The sequence below is a fragment of the Oncorhynchus kisutch genome, linkage group LG1 (assembly GCF_002021735.2).
Source record: "Oncorhynchus kisutch isolate 150728-3 linkage group LG1, Okis_V2, whole genome shotgun sequence".
Taxonomy (NCBI): Eukaryota; Metazoa; Chordata; class Actinopteri; order Salmoniformes; family Salmonidae; genus Oncorhynchus; species Oncorhynchus kisutch.
The window spans coordinates 2,501,265-2,525,494 of NC_034174.2; the positions used below are offsets into that span (position 1 = coordinate 2,501,265).

Genomic DNA, 24,230 nt, shown 5'->3' on the forward strand with positions numbered 1-24,230 from the left:
GCTCCTGCATCCATCCCAGTCATCAGTCACATAGAGGGGGTCTTGTCCTGCTCCTGCATCCATCCCAGTCATCAGTCACATAGAGGGGTAGGTAGGTAGGTAGGTAGGTGCATGTCTGACATGCGTTGTTCTTTTGGACCCATGTGGAGGTGTTATAACCAGCCATAAAATAACACAATATGTCACAACAGTGTTATGAACATGTTATGACACTGGGTGTCAAGTAAAGTGTTATCGATATTTCGAAATAGGTGATTGGAAATAGGTGTTTAATATTGAATAAAATGACACCACTGTCGGGGGTGTGTTCATTAGGCGACGCCGACTTGCGCAGCGGGGTGTGTTCATTATTTAACAAGCACTTGTGTCCCTCTGAATTGTCAATTTGGGGCGGCAGGGTAGTCTAGTGGTTAGAGCGTTGGACTGGTAACCGTTGCATGTTCGAATCCACGAGCTGACGAGGTACAAATCAGTTGTTCTGCCCCTGAGCAAGGCAGTCAACCTACTGTTCCTAGGCCGCCATTGTAAATAAGAGCTAATGAGCGTTTCTTTTAAGGAGACAGGCCAGCGGAGCACAAGGAAAGGTGAAGGGGATAACCTAGTCAGTTGTACAACTGAATGTCTTCTGCGTTTAACCCAACCCATCTGAATCAGAGAGGTGAATCGCGTATTGCGCAAGAGACGGAGGCGAAAATTACAATCATTATGCATAACCCATCATTAATCAGTTAAATATAAGTCTAATATTGCATTGAATTTATTTGAAAGAGGTAGGCTAGGACGTCTGTATATCAATCTAGAACAGGATTTTCTCTGTTGGATGCAATTTGAATGGAGTTGATGGAGAGAGAAAGACGGTGCTCGTGAGTGCACTGATTTTAATGCAACGATATTTGAGTGATAGTGTTTTAAATCTCTACAGCTGCAATTTAAAAAAACATCTTTACAATTAAAAAAACAAGGTGACACCACGAAGGCCGAATCGGATTAGATTCTAATTTCTCCATTCGTCCTTCGTGGGGTCACCTTGTTTTTTTAATTGTAAAGATTTTTTTAAACACCCCATAATGACAAAGCAAAAACACGTTTTTAGAAATCTTAGAATTTATAAAAAAATGTAACGCAAATATTCAGACATTTTACTCAGTACTTTGTTGAAGCACCTTTGACAGCGATTACAGCCTTGAGTCTTCTTGGGTATGACACTACAAGCTTGGCACACCTGTATTTGGGGAGTTTCTCCCATTCTCTGGTTGGATAGGGAGCGTCGCTTCACAGCTATTTTCATGTCTCTCCAGAGATGTTCGATCAAGCTCAAGTCCGGGCTCTGGCTGGGCCGCTCAAGAACATTCAGAGAATTGTCCCGAAGCCACTCCTGCGTTGACTTGGCTGTGTGCTTTTTTTATTTATTTTATTTTTATTTCACCTTTATTTACCCAGGTAGGCTAGTTGAGAACACCTTTATTTAACCAGGTAGGCTAGTTGAGAACACCTTTATTTAACCAGGTAGGCTAGTTGAGAACACCTTTATTTACCCAGGTAGGTCAGATGAGAACACCTTTATTTAACCAGGTAGGCTAGTTGAGAACACCTTTATTTAACCAGGTAGGCTAGTTGAGAACACCTTTATTTACCCAGGTAGGCTAGTTGAGAACACCTTTATTTAACCAGGTAGGCTAGTTGAGAACACCTTTATTTAACCAGGTAGGCTAGTTGAGAACACCTTTATTTAACCAGGTAGGCTAGTTGAGAACACCTTTATTTAACCAGGTAGGCTAGTTGAGAACACCTTTATTTAACCAGGTAGGCTAGTTGAGAACACCTTTATTTAACCAGGTAGGCTAGTTGAGAACACCTTTATTTAACCAGGTAGGCTAGTTGAGAACACCTTTATTTAACCAGGTAGGCTAGTTGAGAACACCTTTATTTAACCAGGTAGGCTAGTTGAGAACACCTTTATTTAACCAGGTAGGCTAGTTGAGAACACCTTTATTTAACCAGGTAGGCTAGTTGAGAACACCTTTATTTAACCAGGTAGGCTAGTTGAGAACACCTTTATTTAACCAGGTAGGCTAGTTGAGAACACCTTTATTTACCCAGGTAGGCTAGTTGAGAACACCTTTATTTACCCAGGTAGGCTAGTTGAGAACACCTTTATTTAACCAGGTAGGCTAGTTGAGAACACCTTTATTTAACCAGGTAGGCTAGTTGAGAACACCTTTATTTAACCAGGTAGGCTAGTTGAGAACACCTTTATTTAACCAGGTAGGCTAGTTGAGAACACCTTTATTTACCCAGGTAGGCTAGTTGAGAACACCTTTATTTACCCAGGTAGGCTAGTTGAGAACACCTTTATTTAACCAGGTAGGCTAGTTGAGAACACCTTTATTTAACCAGGTAGGGCTAGCTGAGAACACCTTTATTTAACCAGGTAGGCTAGTTGAGAACACCTTTATTTAACCAGGTAGGCTAGTTGAGAACAAGTTCTCATTTGCAACTGCGACCTGGCCAAGATAAAGCATAGCAGTGTGAGCATACAACAAAGAGTTACACATGGAGTAAACAATTAACAAGTCAATAACACAGTAGAAAACAAAGGGGGGGTCTATATACAATGTGTGCAAAAGGCATGAGGAGGTAGGCAAATAATTACAATTTTGCAGATTAACACTGGAGTGATAAAATATCAGATGGTCATGTACAGGTAGAGATATTGGTGTGCAGAAGAGCAGAAAAGTAAATAAATAAAAACAGTATGGGGATGAGGTAGGTGAAAAGGGTGGGCTATTTACCAATAGACTATATACAGCTGCAGCGATCGGTTAGCTGCTCAGATAGCTGATGTTTGAAGTTGGTGAGGGAGATAAAAGTCTCCAACTTCAGCGATTTTTGCAATTCGTTCCAGTCACAGGCAGCAGAGTACTGGAACGAAAGGCGGCCAAATGAGGTGTTGGCTTTAGGGATGATCAGTGAGATACACCTGCTGGAGCGCGTGCTACGGATGGGTGTTGCCATCGTGACCAGTGAGCTGAGATAAGGTCAGAGCTTTACCTAGCATAGTGCTTGGGGTCGTTGTCCTGTTGGAAGGTAAACCTTCAGCCCAGTCTGAGGTCCTGAGCGCTCTGGAGCAGGTTTTCATCAAGGTTTTCATCAAGGCTCTCTCTGTATTTTTCTCTGTTCATTTTTCCCTCGATCCTGATTAGTCTCCCAGTCCCTGCCGCTGAATAACATCCCCACAGCAATGCTGCCACCACCATGCTTCACTGTGGGGATGGTGCCCAAAAAAGTTAAATCTTGGTTTCATCAGAGCAGAGAATCTTGTTTATCATGGTCAGAGTCCTTTAGGTGTCTTTTGGCATCCTCCAAGCCGGCTGTCATCTGCCTTTTTCCTGAGGAATGGCTTCCTTCTGGCCACTCTAACATAAAGGCTGGATTGGTGGAGTGCTGCAGAGATGGGAGAACCGTCCAGAAAGAACAACCATCTCCACAGAGAAACTCTGGAGCTCTGTAAGAGTGACATCAGGTTCTTGGTCACCTCCCTGACCAAGGCCCTTCTCCCCTGATTGCTCAGCTTTTGGAAGAGTCTTGGTGTTTTCAAACTAATTCCATTTAAGAATGGAGGCCACTGTGTTCTTGGGGACCTTCAATGCTGCAGACATGTTTGTAGCCTTCCCCAGATCTGTGCCTCGACACAATCCTGTCTTAGAGCTCAACGGACAATTCCTTCAACTTCATGCCTTGGTTTTTTGCTCTGACATGCACTGTCAACTGTGGGATGTTATATACACAGGTGTGGCCTTTCCAAATCATTTCCAATCAATTGAATTTACCACAGGTGGATTCCAATCAAGTTGTAGAATGATCAATGGAAACAGGATGCACCTGAGCTCAATTTAGAGTCTCGTAGCAAAGGGTCTGAATGCTTATGTAAATAAGGTATTTTTTAAATAATTTTTTAAATATAAATGTTCAAACTAAATGGTTTTCACTTTGTCATTATGGGGTATTGTGATGTCATTATGGGGTATTGTGATGTCATTATTAAACTCCCAGACCTGGCCTAAAGCATCCTCCAACTCCTGGACAGTCTGTGGTACAACGTGGCGTTGGTGGATGGAGCGAGACATGATGTCCCAGATGTGCTCAATTGGATTCAGGTCTGGGGAACGGGCAGGCCAGTCCATAGCATCAATGCCTTCCTCTTGCAGAAACTGCTGACACACTCCAGCCACATGAGGTCTAGCATTGTCTTGCATTAGGAGGAACCCAGGGCCAACCACACCAGCATATGGTCTCACAAGGAGTCTGAGGATCTCATCTCGGTACCTAATGGCAGTCAGGCTACCTCTGGCGAGCACATGGAGGGCTGTGTGGCCCCCCAAAGAAATGCCACCACACACCATGACTGAACCACCGCCAAACCGGTCATGCTGGAGGATGTTGAAGGCAGCAGAACGTTCTCCACGGCGTCTCCAGACTCTGTCACGTCTGTCACGTGCTCAGTGTGAACCTGCTTTTGCACGCCCAATTTTTCAGTTTTTGATTTGTTAAAAAAGTTTGAAATATCCAATAAATGTCGTTCCACTTCATGATTGTGTCCCACTTGTTGTTGATTCTTCACAAAAAAATACAGTTTTATATCTTTATGTTTGAAGCCTGAAATGTGGCAAAAGGTCGCAAAGTTCAAGAGGGCCGAATACTTTCGCAAGGCACTGTATATGGAGCGTTTAATGCCTAAAATACATTTTAAAAAACATGTTTCCTGTTCTTTCTTCTTCTCTCAGATATAGAACAGACATTTCAGAACAAACTTCCTTTTTTTGGGGGGGGGGGCGCTATCTGTTATTCATTTATATTGGCAGTAATGCCATTCCATGGTCCACCCAATTTATTTATTTTTTGATACCTTAATGCTTAAGGGGTCTAAAAATTCTAAATGAAATAGTTAAATGATCCTCGGTATGACCATCTGAAAACACAGCCCAGCCTTCCCACTGCTGTGAAACTCTGAGAGGGGAAGGAGTAGCAGCAGTTACACCCAGAGAGAGAGGGTAAGGGCAGGGAGCCGTAGGTTCTGGCTGGTCCTTGCTGCCGCGTATGACTGCTTCCCTACAGGTTTGGCCTGATTCAGGGGCCTGCTGCATCAACTCAGTCCCCCAAGGCCAGCTTGTCTCCTCCCAGCTGTGAGGCTGAACCAATGGGCTGCCATGGGACCTGCATCGTGGCAATTATTTTGTTGCGGTTGGCTATTTGAAAATAGAACCCAGTAGAAAATGTATGATTTCATAACGAACTGAAGCTTGCATCCCCTCGTAATAGACAGCCAATCCTTAGGGAGTGACTGTGTATGCTTTTTCATTCTCCGCTATGAGAAGCCAGATGACTCTCGTTCCCCCGAGGTAGAGTAACACTCTGGTGGCTTCACAGAGAGACACCTTTTTTTGGAATAACACATCGCTGGTTTAAAGGGGCCGGCGTGATATATCTGGAGGCAAAGATCTGTAGGCACACTCAGTCCTGTCTGATACACAGCTGTAGGCACACTCAGTCCCGTCTGATACAGCTGTAACGGGCACTCAGTCCCGTCTGATACAGCTGTAACGGGCACTCAGTCCCGTCTGATACAGCTGTAGTGGGCTCTTTCAGTCCCGTCTGATACAGCTGTAACGGGCACTCAGTCCCGTCTGATACAGCTGTAGTGGGCACTCAGTCCCGTCTGATACAGCTGTAGTGGGCTCTTTCAGTCCCGTCTGATACAGCTGTAGTGGGCTCTCAGTCACGTCTGATACAACTGTAGTGGGCTCTCAGTCCCGTCTGGTACAGCTGTAGTGGGCTCTCTCAGTCCCGTCTGATACAGCTGTAGTGGGCTCTCTCAGTCCCGTCTGATACAGCTGTAGTGGGCTCTCAGTCCCGTCTGGTACAGCTGTAGTGGGCTCTCAGTCCTACATCCAAAAACTGACCACACCTTGGATACTTCTCCCGGTAGACTGACCACACCTGGATACTTCTCCCGGTAGACTGACCACACCTTGGATGCTGCTCCCGGTAGACTGACCACACCTTGGATACTTCTCCAAGTAGACTGACCACACCTGGATACTTCTCCCGGTAGACTGACCACACCTGGATACTTCTCCCAGTAGACTGACCACACCTTGGATACTTCTCCCGGTAGACTGACCACACCTTGGATACTTCTCCCGGTAGACTGACCACACCTTGGATTCTTCTCCCGGTAGACTGACCACACCTTGGATACTTCTCCCGGTAAACTGACCACACCTTGGATACTTCTCCCGGTAGACTGACCACACCTTGGATACTTCTCCCGGTAGACTGACCACACCTTGGATACTTCTCCCGGTAGACTGACCACACCTTGGATACTTCTCCCGGTAGACTGACCACACCTTGGATTCTTCTCCCGGTAGACTGACCACACCTTGGATACTTCTCCCGGTAAACTGACCACACCTTGGATACTTCTCCCGGTAGACTGACCACACCTTGGATACTTCTCCCGGTAGACTGACCACACCTTGGATACTTCTCCCGGTAGACTGACCACACCTTGGATACTTCTCCCGGTAGACTGACCACACCTTGGATACTTCTCCCGGTAGACTGACCACACCTTGGATACTTCTCCTGGTGACAGAAGACTCACACCAGGAATAAGATCAATGTAGTCACACCATGGAAGGGATCAGTCTCATCTCTTTCTGTGGTTGTATAGGTAGTACAATGAATCAATATAAATGCTTGGTTGACACATCTGAGACCAAACTTCTTTATTGTTCTATCTAAAACACGATGTAGAAATATCATGTAATTATATATTTTCAAATAAGTGCCATTTTTTTCAGGCCCGCAAATTGATCTTGACAAATAAATGGGTCCAACAGCAATATGTGCGGCCATCCGTTGAATTTCCCGAACCCTGATGTGACCGCGGAGCCCCAAAAGGTGTCCACCCTGGGCATAATTCTCTTCTCTGTGTCCCTGTAGACTTGCAGACCGCGGTCAACAGTCAGTCAGGTAGTGGTTAGACCTGCAGACCGTGGTCAACAGTCAGTCAGGTAGTGGTTAGACCTGCAGACCGTGGTCAAAAGTCAGTCAGGTAGAGGTTAGACCTGCAGACCGCGGTCAACAGTCAGTCAGGTAGTGGTTAGACCTGCAGACCGCGGTCAACAGTCAGTCAGGTAGAGGTTAGACCTGCAGACCACGGTCAACAGTCAGTCAGGTAGAGGTTAGACCTGCAGACCGCGGTCAACAGTCAGTCAGGTAGTGGTTAGACCTGCAGACCGCAGTCAACAGTCAGTCAGGTAGTGGTTAGACCTGCAGACCACGGTCAACAGTCAGTCAGGTAGAGGTTAGACCTGCAGACCACGGTCAACAGTCAGTCAGGTAGAGGTTAAACAGAGGTTAGAAGACCATACCGTCGGCATCTACAGCCTGTTGGTCCTACAGTCCGTGTTGTGTTCTGACTGGTGAGGAGGGCGAGTAGAAGCCCAAGAAATCTTGTCAGGTAGTTTAGTCTCACTCAGTCACTTCTGGGAGTTGAAGTTTGTTTCATTCACAGAAAAATAGAGTAGTCTTCTGAATGAAATACCCAGAAAATGGAAATGTTGACGCCCTTCACTTGATCTGCCCCCACAAACCAAGCTAGCCAACCACAGCACTGCAAAACATGACACAGCCAATCAGACAATGGAATCCTGTAGAGTAGATGGTCCAAGATCACACACAACAAGAGATATGGTCTGTCTGGATGGGTTATATAGAGCTATAGTCTGGCTGGATGGGTTATATAGAGCTATAGTCTGGCTGGATGGGTTATATAGAGCTATAGTCTGGCTGGATGGGTTATATAGAGCTGTGGTCTGGCTGGATGGGTTATATAGAGCTATGGTCTGGCTGGATGGGTTATAGATTACAATGTCTAGTCAAGTAAGTAATCTCTCTCTCTGACCCATTACACTGTCTAGTCTAGTAAGTAACCTCTCTCTCTAACCCATTACACTATCTAGTAAGTAACCTCTCTCTCTAACCCATAACACTGTCTAGTAAGTAACCTCTCTCTCTAACCCATTACACTGTCTAGTAAGTAACCTCTCTCTCTAACCCATTACACTGTCTAGTCTTGTAAGTAACCTCTCTCTCTAACCCATTACACTGTCTAGTCTTGTAAGTAACCTCTCTCTCTAACCCATTACACTGTCTAGTCTAGTAAGTAACCTCTCTCTCTAACCCATTACACTGTCTTGTTGAGTAAGTAACCTCTCTCTCTAACCCATTACACTGTCTAGTCTAGTAAGTAACCTCTCTCTCTAACCCATTACACTGTCTAGTCTAGTAAGTAACCTCTCTCTCTAACCCATTACACTGTCTAGTTGAGTAAGTAACCTCTCTCTCTAACCCATTACACTGTCTAGTCTAGTAAGTAACCTCTCTCTCACTAACCCATTGCACTGTCTAGTAACCTCTCTCTCTAACCCATTACACTGCCTAGTCTAGTAAGTAACCTCTCTCTCTCTAACCCATTACACATTCTAGTCTTTAACTAACCTCTCTCTCTCTCTCTAACCCATTAAACTGTCTAGTCTTGTAAGTAACCTCTCTCTCTAACCCATTACACTGTCTAGTAAGTAACCTCTCTCTCTAAGCCATTACACTGTCTAGTAAGTAATCTCTCTCTCTCGAACCCATTACACATTCTAGTCTTTAACTAACCTCTCTCTCTCTCTCTAACCCATTACTGTCTAGTAAGTAACCTCTCTCGCTAACCCATTACACTGTCTGGTCTAGTAAGTAACCTCTCTCTCTCTAACCCACTACACATTCTAGTCTTTAACTAACCTCTCTCTCTCTCTCTAACCCATTACACTGTCTAGTAAGTAATCTCTCTCTCTCTAACCCATTACACTGTCTAGTCTTGTAAGTAACCTCTCTCTCTAACCCATTACACTGTCTAGTAAGTAACCTCTCTCTCTCATTAACCCATTGCACTGTCTAGTAACCTCTCTCTCTAACCCATTACACTGTCTAGTAAGTAACCTCTCTCTCTAACCCATTACACTGTCTAGTCTTGTATGTAATCTCTCTCTCTAACCCATTACACATTCTAGTCTTTAACTAACCTCTCTCTCTCTCTCTCTAACCCATTAAACTGTCTAGTCTAGTAAGTAACCTCTCTCTCTCACTAACCCATTACACTGTCTAGTAACCTCTCTCTCTAACCCATTACACTGTCTAGTCTTGTAAGTAACCTCTCTCTCTAACCCATTACACTGTCTAGTCTAGTAAGTAACCTCTCTCTCTAACCCATTACACTGTCTAGTTTAGTAAGTAACCTCTCTCTCTAACCCATTACACTGTCTAGTCTAGTAAGTAACCTCTCTCTCTAACCCATTACACTGTCTAGTCTAGTAAGTAACCTCTCTCTCTAACCCATTACACTGTCTAGTCTAGTAAGTAACCTCTCTCTCTATCCCATTACACTGTCTAGTCTAGTAAGTAAACTCTCTCTCTCTAAACCCATTACACTGTCTAGTCTAGTAAGTAACCTCTCTCTCTCTAAACCCATTACACTGTCTAGTAACCTCTCTCTCTAAACCCATTACACTGTCTAGTCTAGTAAGTAACCCCTCTCTCTCTAAACCCATTACACTGTCTAGTCTAGTAAGTAACCTCTCTCTCTAAACCCATTACACTGTCTAGTCTCGTAAGTAACCTCTCTCTCTCTAAACCCATTACACTGTCTAGTCTAGTAAGTAACCTCTCTCTCTAACCCATTACACTGTCTAGTCTAGTAAGTAACCTCTCTCTCTCTAAACCCATTACACTGTCTAGTAACCTCTCTCTCTAAACCCATTACACTGTCTAGTCTAGTAAGTAACCCCTCTCTCTCTAAACCCATTACACTGTCTAGTTCAGTAAGTAACCTCTCTCTCTCTAAACCCATTACACTGTCTTGTAACCTCTCCCTGTGTTTAGCTTTCAGACTCTGACTGCGGCTAGGCTAGCCTTGGCGTCCCCAGACTTCTATGAGCGTAGCAGAGCAGGCTCCTCTCACTCTCTGTCTCTCCGTCTGTTTTAAAACTTGTATCTGCTTGGCAGAGTAGAGCACACTGTCCTACATCTGTCTTGGGAGAAGGAATAAATTACTTGGCCTTGCACCGTACAGACAGCCTGCCTGCGAACCTCTGGTAAAGTATACTGGGTTGTCTCACTTTTATTTAGCTTTCTGGCCGTCTCTGGTCATTAAGTTTACTGTGTTGGAGTGTTGATAAGGCTGCAGTGAGGGGTGTGTTCTGCATTGTGAGGCTTGTATTGATCCTTGTCCTGTCTGGAGCATGTATTCTGTTTTCATGTAAGCGATGAGCATCAACTTTTAGTTTACTGCAATGTTAGTTAAACAGCTTTTAAAAGTCACTTCCTGTTTCTTGCTGGTTAATCGAAGAACTTCAAGTCTTTTTCCTTCTGATGTTGTCAACAAATCCTGTCAGCATTACATCATATCCAACTATTTCGTAAGACTTATATTTTTTTTTTACTTGTTTAAGTTAAAATAGTTGTTACAGCCTTGAAAAAGACTGTTCCAGAGGCAAACTATTGTGGGTTTCATTATTACAGTCTAAAAATGGCCTCATTCAGTGTCTCATCCTCTCCTCTAGGTTCGTTTTTATTTCAGTCAGCTCTGTATTCCTCCCTCCCTCCCCTGTTTGTTTCGAGTTCCTTCCTCCATGTGAGCCTAGTCATCCAGAGGGTCACGTTAATCACAATGTTTTCCTCTCTTTCCCCTCCCCTCTTCTCCCTCTTTCCAGTCCTTTCTTCTCCCTCTTTCCCCTCCTCTCTTCTCCCCTCAGAGTGGATGAAGGGAGGGTTTGTGTCCCAAAGGGCACTTTATTCCCTTCAAAAGTAGTACACTATATAGGGAATATGGTGGCATTTTGGACAAAGAAGGGGTTTTAATGCTTCAATTCCAGGGACTATTTATGACTAAACACTGAGTTAACAGTACTGGCATTCTGTTGAAGGATGGTCTCCTGGGAAGGTTGAGGAAACAGTTGAGATATCCCAGGATCTGTTTACAATATAAACTAGTTTGGAGTAAATAAAACCCAATCCTCAACAGGACTGATTCTCCTCTGCCTCAGCGCTAAAGCTCAACACACTGCTTTTTGGCAGAGACCACTGCTTCATTGAGGCAGGAGCTGACGAAATCAAGTACGTTAAACAGATGAAACCATTCTGCTTGTTCAAGGAATACAGGTCTTTGTTTCTCTAGAAGTTGTTTTCCGATGCAAGATAATTGTAGATCCTGTATTAACTAACAGCTGTTGTCTAGGTGACAGGATGGATGTAGATCTGTATTAGCTAACAGCTGTTGTCTAGGTGACAGGATGGATGTAGATCTGTATTAGCTAACAGCTGTTGTCTAGGTGACAGGATGGATGTAGATCTGTATTAGCTAACAGCTGTTGTCTAGGTGACAGGATGGATGTAGATCCTGTATTAACAGCTGTTGTCTAGGTGACAGGATGGATGTAGATCCTGTATTAACAGCTGTTGTCTAGGTGACAGGATGGATGTAGATCCTGTATTAACAGCTGTTGTCTAGGTGACAGGATGGATGTAGATCCTGTATTAACAGCTGTTGTCTAGGTGACGGGATGGATGTAGATCCTGTATTAACAGCTGTTGTCTAGGTGCGCTATAGCCCTACCGCTGGCCAATCGGATGGCTCAGATGAGCCTGCTGTAATTTAGCAGGCATTAAGGAAAAATACAGCAAGTTGATACTGTGAGATTTCAGAATGTTTAAAACCATGACTAGTTTTTATAGCAGTTTATATCTGTTTATATGACTGATTTCATGTTTAAGTTCTTACTCAACACTGTCAAAGCTTTGTATTCAACACTTTTATAAGCCATAAAATGTGCATTCTTCTTCTTCTACTCAGTGCTACAACAAGAGCTGCAGTAGACCTATATGCAAATAGGCCATTGCTACGCATGGATCTGTGCCATTTACTTTGAACTGGACTATGTTTACAGCATGAGCGGTCATGAGTAGATAAGCTTATTTTGAGATCAAAACAAGAGCTACATCTAGCAATGTGTGCACATGTTGTTCATATCCTTTGCTAGTTAGTGAGTTATTAGCCCAGTTATAGATCATTTGTAGTCAGCAATAGGGGAGTGATTGCTTCATACAAGAGCACAAAACATAAAACACAAGACACATAAAACAAAACTCTTGTATGAAGAAGAAAAAAGCAAGTGAGGTAAAAAGCTTGTTTTGTCTTAAAGGGGCAGTGTTGTATTTTGAGACAGGCTTGAAGCTAAGTAGCCATTTTGTCTGATCACAAAGATGTGATCAATACATGTTAATGATTTAATTCCTGTACTGTTTGTAACTATCCTGGTAGGTTGAGTGACAACCTGAACCAGTTTGCAGGCACGGGTTACAGTTTGAATGATTGATGAAAGTCAGTCAATATTTAAATCACCCAGAAAATATACTGCTCTGTTGATATCACATATATTATCAAGCATTTCACATATTATCCAGATACTGACTGTTAGCACTTGGTGGTCTATAGCAGCTTCCCACCAGAATGGGCTTTAGGTGAGGCAGATGAACCTGTAGCCATATTACTTCCAACAGTATTTAACATGAGATCCTCTCTAAGCTTTACAGGAATGTGGTTCTGAATATAAACAGCAACACCTCTCCCACTGGCAGTTCTGTCTTTTCGGTAGATGTTATAACCATGTATTGCTACCACTGTATCATCAAAGGTGTTATCTAAGTGAGTTTCAGAGATAGCCAGAATATGAATATCATCTGTTACAAGCAAGTTGTTGACTTCATGGACCTTGTTTCTTAGGCTACATATGTTAATATGGGTTATTTTTAGCACTTTTCTGGGTTGCTTGATTGTTTTTAATGTTTTACTGGGAAGCTTATTAGAGGTAGACTTACTCATGTTATTTACATTGGAGTTGATAGTGCAGGGTGAGCTGCATAAAGTGGTCTTCTTACTATTGCACACCGCCTCAGTGCTAACAGTGTAACTCTGGTTCATAGGCGCATGATTACTGCTTACAATAGCTGTAGGATAAACAGAGGAATTCAGTGCATTTAGGGGCACACAAATGATTTACATTGTGTCTGCCAATGCCCCTAAGATCATGTACATTTGATGCAGCATTATGACGACTCATTGTCACAATGGTAGGGATTACCTGACCTGGTCTTGGATCATCGAACAGTCATTGTTTCAACGCAGCGTTGAAATATCCAGGAGCCAAGATGATTTGGATGGACTCTGTCATTCCTGTGGAGTATCTTCTCTTTCCAGAAGGTGTCAAAGTTATTTAGAATATTGACTCCAGCAGAGATACAGTAGTGTTTTAGCCAGATGTGTAACGCCAGCCGTTTGCTGAATCTTTCCCATCTGCGGCCCAACGAAGGTACTGGACCTGATTGGCCGTTTTTTGGAGTCTTTTAATGCTAAAATCAGTTATTTTAAAATCCATTTTCAAATGTTCCGAGCTCCTGATGTCGTTTGACCCCACATGGACCACGACAGCGTCATCTCCCGGCATCTGTCGTAGAACAGTCAGAAGCAGCCTTGTTATGTACTCGTGCTCCTGAATAGCACAAGGTTTGGCCTTGGGAACCGAGATGTTTGTCACCATAGAGCTGCCTAATGACAGCTGTTGATGTTGAATGGGCCGGTCTCTCAGGCAGCTTCACGGTCTGGTGAGGGTGGGAGCTCCGAGGATCTGAACCCGAGGTAGAAGCCACCGGAGAGGGAGACAGAACCGAGGATGAAGATGAAGACGCAGGTACCTCCGGACCCGATCTTGAACGGGAAGCCCCAAGGAAGAAGGCGCCAGAACCTCTGGGTCCAGGGTGGTAAAGCTGTTTCTGGTCTGTGTCAGATCCGGGCTCAACATCTCCATGGAGACCCCCGTTGCCAGAGGATGCGTTCTTCAACTTCCACGGCAAGTGACGTACCTCCATGGCTGGTTGGGTCGAGAACAGCTCCGTTTGCCAGGGAAGGGAGAGACTCCTTCGGGGAAGGAACCCTGCTGAGCACCGGCCAAACTTCCACCAGACCAGAGCGGCGTCCGGCTACTGGGGTAAAAGAAAAAGTATGCGGGCGTGGGTTCCCCAGTAGCTTGTGTAGGATTGCTACTTGCTTGCTAAGATTAGCCACTTTGCTCACATAGTCCTGTGCAAGAAAGTAGTTGCTACATTGAAAGTCAGCGCGGTCCACATTGTCCCGGAACAAAGCGAAATAAACACAGCTCCTGCAGCACTGGAAACGTTCAATAGCGACCTCCATTTGAGACCGGTGAGTCAGACAGGCTTTCACGTCTCTCCCCCTATGCGGAAACTGGCAGGATCCCGGGACAGACAGTAGCGCTCACAACAATTTAGCCCAACAGAGCCGTAGAATCCAAAATAAAATTAATGTATAGGAAAACACGGTCTTCTAAACCGAGGTCTTTAGTTCAGGTTTCAGCATTCAACAACAACAAACACACGTCGTGCTTACACCTTTATTTAACCAGGTAGGCCAGTTGAGAACATCTTTATTTAACCATGTAGGCCAGTTGAGAACACCTTTATTTAAGCAGGTAGGCCAGTTGAGAACAAGTTCTCATTTACAACTGCGACCTGGCCAAGATGAAGCAACGCAGTGAGACACAAACAACACAGAGTTACACATGGGATAAACAAACGTACAGTCAATAACACAATAGAAAAGTCTATACACAGTGTGCAAATGTAGTAAGATTAGGGAGGTACGGCATTAAATTGGCCATAGTGGCGAAATAATTACAATTTAGCATTGACACTGGAGTGATAGATGTGCAGAAGATGAATGAGCAAGTAGTGATACTGGGGTGCAGAGGAGCAAAAAATAACAATATGGGGATGAGGTAGTTGGGCATGCTATTTACAGATGGGCTGTGTACAGGTGCAGTGATCGGTTAGCTGCTCTGACAGCTGATGCTTAAGGATAGTGAAGGAGATATAAACACCACCTTCAGTGATTTTTGCAATTCGTTCCAGTCATTGATAGCAGAGAACTGGAAGGAAAGGAGGCCAAAGAGGTGTTGGCTTTGGAGATAACCAGTGAAATATACCTGATGGATCGTATGCTACAGATGGGTGTTGCTATGGTGACCAGTGAGATATACCTGATGGAGCGTGTGCTACGGGTGGGTGCTGCTATGGTGACCAGTGAGCCAAGGCAGGGCTTTACCTAGTAAAGACTTAGATAACCTGGAGCCAGTGGGTTTGGCGATGAATATGAAGTGAGGGCCAGCCCACGAGAGCATGCAGGTCTCAGTGGTGGGTAGTATATGGAGCTTTGGTGATGAAACGGATGGCACTGTGACAGACTGCATCCAGTTTGTTGAGTAGGCCAGTTCAGAACAAGTTTTCATTTACAGCTGCGACCTGGCCAAGATAAATCTGGAGACTATTTTGTAAATGACATCACCGAAGTCGAGGATCGGTAGGATAGTCCGTTTTACGAGGGTATGTTTGGCAGCATGAGTGAAGGAGGCTTTGTTGAGAAATAGGAAGCCGATTTCTAGATTTAATTTTGGATTGGAGATATTTAATGTGAGTCTGGAAGGAGAGTTTACAGTCTAACCAGACACCTAGGTATTTGTAGTTGTCCATGTATTCTACTGTCTGTCTGACTGGGACTAGAGACCAGAGGCTTGTTATTATGGCGGTATAGCATGTGGAAACGGCACAATTTGGAAAAATGGAAAATTATTCCCTATGTAGTGCACTACTTTTGACCAGAGCCCTATGGGGGGAATAGGGTGCCATTTGTTACGCAGTCTCTATATCAGCTTTACCGGCATCTAAACCCCTCGATCCAATGTTTTACCCACAGCCATGAAGCTGCAATTTATGAACTGTTTTATGAGGTCTTCCTATTGGAAGATGCCTGTTTTCCCCAGAGTAGGATAGAAAAAAAAAACACTGGAATCAGACTATTCTTTAGGGATACCATGGTGCCTTTGTGTCTTCATAAGATTTTTAAAATATTTTTTAAAATCATGTCTTGTCATTGTAATTCATTGACAATGCATGCTGGGATAAAACAATTTCCCAAGTCAGGCTTAATAAAGTAATACTCTACTCTCTCTCTCTACTCTACAGACTAGCCTGACTTTCTCCTGAGCCTCTATGGAGCGCTGGGTTCTCTTCTCTCTATTGCTCCTGGTCTACCTGTATTTGGAGGTGTCTGGAGCTGAAGCTGGGGCCCAGGACCAGAGAGTGCTGACTGGTCAGGGGAGGAGGAGGAGGAGAGGGCCATGGGAACCAGGGGGCCCGGAGTTCACCCAGCCCCAGCGAGGAGAGCTAGAATGGGGGAAGAGGAGGAAGGCAGGAGGGCCTGGGCAGAGGAGAGCCAGGGGGAACAGGGACAACCAGCGATCTCAAACCCCTCTGGGTCTGACGAGGCTGGGGAGCCTTCCAGCCAACGCCGGAGGAGTCGATGGAGGGTCTATTTTCATTGAGTCATACAAGAGTGTTGACGAGAGACAGACTAACTACAATGTCATCCCGGGTTGGTTCACCACCACACCTCTCTTTGTCTTGCTCTCCCTAGCCCTCTCTCTCCCTCTGGCCCTCTCTCTCTCCTTCTGGCCTTCTCTCTCTGTCTGGCCCTCTCTCTCTCTCCCTCTGTCCCTCTCTCTTCCTCTGGCCCTCTCTCTCTCTCTCTCTCTCCCTCTGGCCCTCTCTCTCTCTCTCTCTCTCTCCCTCTTTAATTCTCTCAATTGCTCTATTTGCATTCCATCTGCCTCTCTCCCTGATTTTCTCTCTCTCCCTCTGGCCCTCTCTCTCTGTCTGGCCCTCTCTCTCTCTCTCTCTCTCTCTCTCTGGCCCTCTCTCTCTGTCTGGCCCTCTCTCTCTGTCTGGCCCTCTCTCTCTCTCTCTCTCTCTCTCTCTCCCTCTGGCCCTCTCTCTCTCTCTCCCTCTGGCCCTCTCTCTCTCCCTCTGGCCCTCTCTCTCCCTCTGGCCCTCTCTCTCCCTCTGGCCCTCTCTCTCCCTCTGGCCCTCTCTCTCTCTCCCTCTGTCCCTCTGTCCCTCTCTCTTCCTCTGGCCCTCTCTCTCTCTCTCTCTCTCTCCCTCTGGCCCTCTCTCTCTCTCTCTCTCTCTCTCTCTCCCTCTTTAATTCTCTCAATTGCTCTATTTGCATTCCATCTGCCTCTCTCCCTGATTTTCTCTCTCTCCCTCTGGCCCTCTCTCTCTGTCTGGCCCTCTCTCTCTCTCTCTCTCTCTCTCTCTCTGGCCCTCTCTCTCTGTCTGGCCCTCTCTCTCTGTCTGGCCCTCTCTCTCTCTCTCTCTCTCTCTCTCTCTCTCTCCCTCTGGCCCTCTCTCTCTCCCTCTGGCCCTCTCTCTCTCTCTCCCTCTGGCCCTCTCTCTCTCTCTCCCTCTGGCCCTCTCTCTCCCTCTGGCCCTCTCTCTCCCTCTGGCTCTCTCTCTCTCAATTCAATTTCAATTAAATTCAAGGGCTTTATTGGCATGGGAAACATGTGTTAACATTGCCAAAGCAAGTGAGGTAGACAACATACAAAGTGAATATATAAAGTGAAAAACAACAAAAATTAACAGTAAACATTACACATACAGAAGTTTCAAAACAGTAGAGACATTACAAATGTCATATTATATATATATATACAGTGTTCTAACAATGTACAAATGGCTAAAGGACACAAGATAAAACCACACCAAACCAGTTTGATTAGGTTTGGTGTGTTAGTACAGTTGTAGAACTGAAAAAGGCAGCGGATTATTTCAACAGGGACCAGTGTCCTGTATTAGACTAGTAGGTAATGTACTGAAAAAATGATCTTGTATTTAACACTAGTAGACCTCAGTCAGTGGTTTACAGGGTGCCAGTCTGCCTGTGCTATCATACCAACTCCTTGTAACTCATTGTCATGTTTGACTTGAAATTGACAGCAATGGAGGTGTCAAGGGCACCGACAGATTGATGGAGGTGTCAAGGGCACCGACAGATTGATGGAGGTGTCAAGGGCACCGACAGATTGATGGAGGTGTCAAGGGCACCGACAGATTGATGGAGGTGTCAAGGGCACCGACAGATTAACGGCGGCGCCGGAGTGAAGGGCGATTCTGGCAGCTCCTGGTTGAATGACGGCTCTGGCAGCTCCTGGTTGAATGACGGCTCTGGCAGCTCCTGGCTGAATGACGGCTCTGGCAGCTCCTGGCTGGCTGACGGCTCTGGCAGCTCCTGGCTGGCTGACGGCTCTGGCAGCTTCTGGCTGGTTGACGGCTCTGGAAGCTCCTGGCTGGCGGCTCAGGCGGCTCCTGGCTGGCTGGCGGCTCAGGACAGACTGGCGGCTCTGGCTGCTCAGGACAGACTGGCAGCTCTGGCGGCTCAGGACAGACTGGCGGCCCTGGCGGCTCAGGACAGACGGGAGGCTCTGGCGGCTCAGGACAGACGGGCGGCTCTGGCGGCTCTGGACAGACGGGAGGCTCTGGCGTCTCAGGACAGACGGGAGACTCTGACGGCACTGGGCAGGAGGAAGGCTCTGGCGGCGCTGGACAGGCTGGAGCACCTGTAGTGAGAAGAAGGAGAGACAGCCTGGTGTGGGGGGCTGCCACCGGAGGACTGGTGCGGGGAGGTGGCAGCTGGAATGTACTGCACCGGGCTATACACAAGCACTGGGGACACCGTGCACTACACCGCATAACATGGTGCCTGCGGTGGAGAGGACCAAAGCGCAGCGTCTTTTTAATAAGAAACTGAACACTTCTAAAATACAAAACAACAAAGTGCCAACCGAAACAGTTCTATCTGGTGCAGACACACAAAGACTGAAAATAACCACAAAACACAATGGAAAACAGGCTACCTAAATATGGTTCTCAATCAGGGACAACGATAGACAGCTACCTCTGATTGAGAACCATATCAGGCCAAACACAGAAATAGTAAATATAGAAACACTAACATAGACTGCCCACCCCAACTCACGCCCTGACCATACTAAATAAAGACAAAACAAAGGAATAAAGGACAGAACGTGACAATATCTTAATCGGCGTCAGGTCAATATTTGAAGTAAGCATATGCCAATTAAAACACATGGTTTTCTGAGTAATTTTTCAAATGGACATGTGAAGACCTTAATCGGCATTCCAGCTGTGTACTTGATCTGTGCTAGCATCAGCCAAGCTAGCCTCCCTCTTTAGCGCAAGTGAAGTGAGTTCGGGACAACTGAATGTAGTTTAGTAGAAGTAGTTTTCACATACTGTACCTTTATGCAGTATGTCTGAACTCAGAATAAATATACTTGCCAAAAATAACATGCTTGCTGGGTAAAATGTTTATTTTGATTGGCGATTATCTGCGTTTCTCAGAGTGTCATCAGGTAGCCAGTTTTCAGATGTGTCCATGTAAACATTATTATGTTCTATTGGGGAAAACCCCCTGTGTTCTATTGGGGAAAACCCCCTATGTTCTATTGGGGAAAACCCCCTGTCTTCTATTGGGGAAAACCCCCTGTCTTCTATTGGGGAAAATCCCCTGTGTTCTATTGGGGAAAACCCCTGTGTTCTATTGGGGAAAACCCCTGTGTTCTATTGGGGAAAACCCCTGTGTTCTATTGGGGAAAACCCCCTGTGTTCTATTGGGGAAAACCCCCTGTGTTCTATTGGGGAAAACCCCTCCAGGTAATTTGGTTCTGCTATGGAGGTGTCAAGGGCACCGACAGACTAACGGAGGTGTCAAGGACACCGACAGAGGACCACCATTCGACTGCCAACGAGGCGGTCCACTCGACTACCAACGAGGCGGTCCACTCGACTGGCAACGCGGCGGTCCACTCGACTGGCAACGAGGCGGTCCACTCAACTGGCAACGAGGAGGTCCACTCGACTGGCAACGAGGCGGTCCACTCGACTGGCAACGAGGCGGTCCACTCGACTGCCAACGCGGCGGTCCACTCGACTGCCAACGCGGCGGTCCACTCGACTGCCAACGCGGCGGTCCACTCGACTGCCAACGCGGCGGTCCACTCGACTGCCAACGAGGCGGTCCACCCGACTGCCAACGAGGCGGTCCACCCGACTGCCAATGAGGCGGTCCACTCGACTGCCAACGAGGCGGTCCACTCGACTGCCAACGAGGCGGTCCACTCGACTGCCAACGAGGCGGTCCACTCGACTGCCAACGCGGCGGTCCACTCGACTGCCAACGCGGCGGTCCACTCGACTGCCTCGCGGCGGTCCACTCGACTGCCAACGCGGCGGTCCACTCGACTGCCAACGCGGCGGTCCACTCGACTGCCAACGAGGCGGTCCACCCGACTGCCAAGAGGCGGTCCACTCGACTGCCAACGAGGCGGTCCACTCGACTGCCAACGAGGCGGTCCACTCGACTGCCAACGAGGCGGTCCACTCGACTGCCAACGCGGCGGTCCACTCGACTGGCAACGCGGCGGTCCACTCGACTGGCAACGCGGCGGTCCACTCGACTGCCAACGAGGCGGTCCACTCGACTGCCAACGAGGCGGTCCACTCGACTGCCAACGCGGCGGTCCACTCGACTGGCAACGCGGCGGTCCACTCGACTGGCAACGCGGCGGTCCACTCGACTGCCAACGAGGCGGTCCACTCGACTGCCAACGAGGCGGTCCACTCGACTGCCAACGAGGCGGTCCACTCGACTGCCAACGAGGCGGTCCACTCGACTGCCAACGAGGCGGTCCACTCGACTGGCTCCTGAGTGGCACAGCAGTCTAAGGTACTGCATCTCAGTGCAAGAGGCGTCACTACAATCCCTGGTTTGATTCCAGGCTCTATCTCATGCGGCCGTGATTGGGCGTCTTATAGGGTGACACACAATCGGCCCAGCGTCGTCCTGGTTTGGCCGGTGTAACCGCCATTGTTATTAAGTCTGGACTTCCTAGACGATAACAGTTAGCTGCTGTTGGAGCTCCACTTCCACCACCATCACTCTCTGATAACATGACACGGTCATACCTGGAGGAACCTGACACAGCAAACACTTCCTCCCCAAGCTGGTCACCTGGAAGAACCTGACACAGCAAACACTTCCTCCCCAAGCTGGTCACCTGGAGGAACCTCACACAGCCAACACTTCCTCTCCAAACTGGTCACCTGGAGGAGTATCACACAGCCAACACTTCCTCTCCAAACTGGTCACCTGGAGGAACCTCACAGCAAACACTTCCTCCCCAAGCTGGGCACCTGGAGGAACCTGACACAGCAAACACTTCCTCCCCAAGCTGGTCACCTGGAGGAACCTCACAGCCAACACATTCTCCCCAAGCTGGTCACCTGGTGGAACCTCACAGCAAACACTTCCTCTCCAAGCTGATCACCTGGAGGAACCTCACAGCAAACACTTCCTCCCCAAGCGGGTCACCTGGAGGAACCTGACACAGCCAACACTTCCTCCCCAAGCTGGTCACCTGGAGGAACCTCACACAGCCAACACTTCCTCTCCAAACTGGTCACCTGGAGGAACCTCACACAGCAAGAACTTCCTCTCCAAACTGGTCACATGGAGGAATATCACAAGCTGGTGCTGTGCTCATTTAGCCCGGGGACAAGGTTATGCCTGGAGTCCTAAGATGGTAGTGAAGTCTCAGTTTTAAAGTTTAAAATAAGAATATAATCAAATTCCTAGAATAATGAGAATATAGTACACAAAATAAGTCCATCAGTTATTCCTGATTACTGACCATGCTGCAACTACGGTCCGTACTATCTGGGATCCTTGGGATGTACATAAGACATTGAAGTTGACATTTAATTGTTCAAGGTTGGAAAATGCAGAAATTGCTCTGCCGTTTCAAGTTTGCTAAAATTGGAAAAGTTCACCTAATTTAAGTTGACAAAGCATGAACTCGGTGTAGAGAATCATTATACCATCTAAACTGCTGTGAAATATCTTTAACATTAACCTCCAGGTATCAGGACCTCTGCCCCGACTCTCCCTCCAGGTATCAGCCCCTCTGCCCCTCCAGGTATCAGCCCCTCTGCCCCATCTCTCCCTCCAGGTATCAGCCCCTCTGCCCCATCTCTCCCTCCAGGTATCAGCCCCTCTGCCCCATCTCTCCCTCCAGGTATCAGCCCTGTCTCTCCCTCCAGGTATCAGCCCGTCTGCCCCTCCAGGTATCAGCGCCTCTGCCCCATCTCTCCCTCCAGGTATCAGCCCCTCTGCCCCTCCAGGTATCAGCCCCTCTGCCCCTCCAGGTATCAGCCCCTCTGCCCCATCTCTCCCTCCAGGTATCAGCCCCTCTGCCCCATCTCTCCCTCCAGGTATCAGCCCTGTCTCTCCCTCCAGGTATCAGCCCCTCTGCCCCTCCAGGTATCAGCCCCTCTGCCCCATCTCTCCCTCCAGGTATCAGCCCCTCTGCCCCATCTCTCCCTCCAGGTATCAGCCCCATCTCTCCCTCCAGGTATCAGCCCTGTCTCTCCCTCCAGGTATCAGCCCCTCTGCCGTCCAGGTATCAGCCCCTCTGCCCCATCTCTCCCTCCAGGTATCAGCCCCTCTGCCCCGTCTTTCCCTCCAGGTATCAGCCCCTCTGCCCCTCCAGGTATCAGCCCCTCTGCCCCATCTCTCCCTCCAGGTATCAGCCCCTCTGCCTCATCTCTCCCTCCAGGTATCAGCCCCTCTGCCCCATCTCTCCCCCAGGTATCAGCCCCTCTGCCCCATCTCTCCCTCCAGGTATCAGCCCCTCTGCCCCTCCAGGTATCAGCCCCTCTGCCCCTCCAGGTATCAGCCCCTCTTCCCCGTCTCTCCCCCAGGTATCAGCCCCTCTGCCCCATCTCTCCCTCCAGGTATCAGCCCCTCTGCCCCTCCAGGTATCAGCCCCTCTGCCCCGTCTCTCCCCCAGGTATCAGCCCCTCTGCCCCATCTCTCCCTCCAGGTATCAGCCCCTCTGCCCCTCCAGGTATCAACCCCTCTTCCCCATCTCTCCCCCAGGTATCAGCCCCTCTGCCCCATCTCTCCCTCCAGGTATCAGCCCCTCTGCCCCTCCAGGTATCAGCCCCTCTGCCCCGTCTCTCCCTCCAGGTATCAGCCCCTCTGCCCCTCCAGGTATCAGCCCCTCTGCCCCGTCTCTCCCTCCAGGTATCAGCCCCTCTGCCCCGTCTCTCCCTCCAGGTATCAGCCCCTCTGCCCCATCTCTCCCTCCAGGTATCAACCCCTCTGCCCCTTCAGGTATCAGCCCCTCTGCCCCGTCTCTCCCTCCAGGTATCAGCCCCTCTGCCCCATCTCTCCTTCCAGGTATCAGCCCCTCTGCCCCATCTCTCCCTCCAGGTATCAACCCCTCTGCCCCGTCTCTCCCCCAGGTATCAGCCCCTCTGCCCCGTCTCTCCCCCAGTTATCAACCCCTCTGCCCCATCTCTCCCTCCAGGTATCAGCCCCTCTGCCCCGTCTCTCCCCCAGGTATCAGCCCCTCTGCCCCATCTCTCCCTCCAGATATCAGCCCCTCTGCCCCTCCAGGTATCAGCCCCTCTGCCCCTTCAGGTATCAGCCCCTCTGCCCCGTCTCTCCCTCAAGGTATCAGCCCCTCTGCCCCGTCTCTCCCTCCAGGTATCAGCCCCTCTGCCCCGTCTCTCCCTCCAGGTATCAGCCCCTCTGCCCCGTCTCTCCCTCCAGGTATCAGCCCCTCTGCCCCATCTCTCCCTCCAGGTATCAGCCCCTCTGCCCCGTCTCTCCCTCCAGGTATCAGCCCCTCTGCCCCGTCTCTCCCTCCAGGTATCAGCCCCTCTGCCCCGTCTCTCCCCCAGGTATCAGCCCCTCTGCCCCGTCTCTCCCCCAGGTATCAACCCCTCTGCCCCATCTCTCCCTCCAGGTATCAGCCCCTCTGCCCCGTCTCTCCCCCAGGTATCAGCCCCTCTGCCCCATCTCTCCCTCCAGGTATCAGCCCCTCTGCCCCATCTCTCCCTCCAGGTATCAGCCCCTCTGCCCCATCTCTCCCTCCAGGTATCAGCCCCTCTGCCCCTCCAGGTATCAGCCCCTCTGCGCCTCCAGGTATCAGCCCCTCTGCCCCGTCTCTCCCTCCAGGTATCAGCCCCTCTGCCCCGTCTCTCCCTCCAGGTATCAGCCCATCTGCCCCGTCTCTCCCTCCAGGTATCAGCCCTTCTGCCCCATCTCTCCCTCCAGGTATCAG

General features: G+C 48.2%; 1 protein-coding gene across 2 annotated transcripts in view; it reads left to right on the plus strand.

Annotated features, from left to right (window-relative positions):
- The first annotated feature begins 10,013 nt into the window (after window positions 1–10,013).
- LOC109880437 (extracellular matrix protein 2) overlaps window positions 10,014–24,230 on the plus strand; it is a 31,125-nt gene continuing 16,908 nt past the window's right edge. Inside the window, exons 1-2 of one of the 2 annotated variants that reach the window (XM_031834994.1) lie at window positions 10,014–10,208; window positions 16,207–16,615. In XM_031834994.1, coding sequence (XP_031690854.1) covers window positions 16,234–16,615 — 382 coding nt within the window. In that variant the 5' untranslated portion in view covers window positions 10,014–10,208; window positions 16,207–16,233. Of the gene's footprint in view, window positions 10,209–11,016; window positions 11,230–16,206; window positions 16,616–24,230 lie in introns of those variants that run through there. The other variant, XM_031835372.1, reaches the window with a different exon arrangement.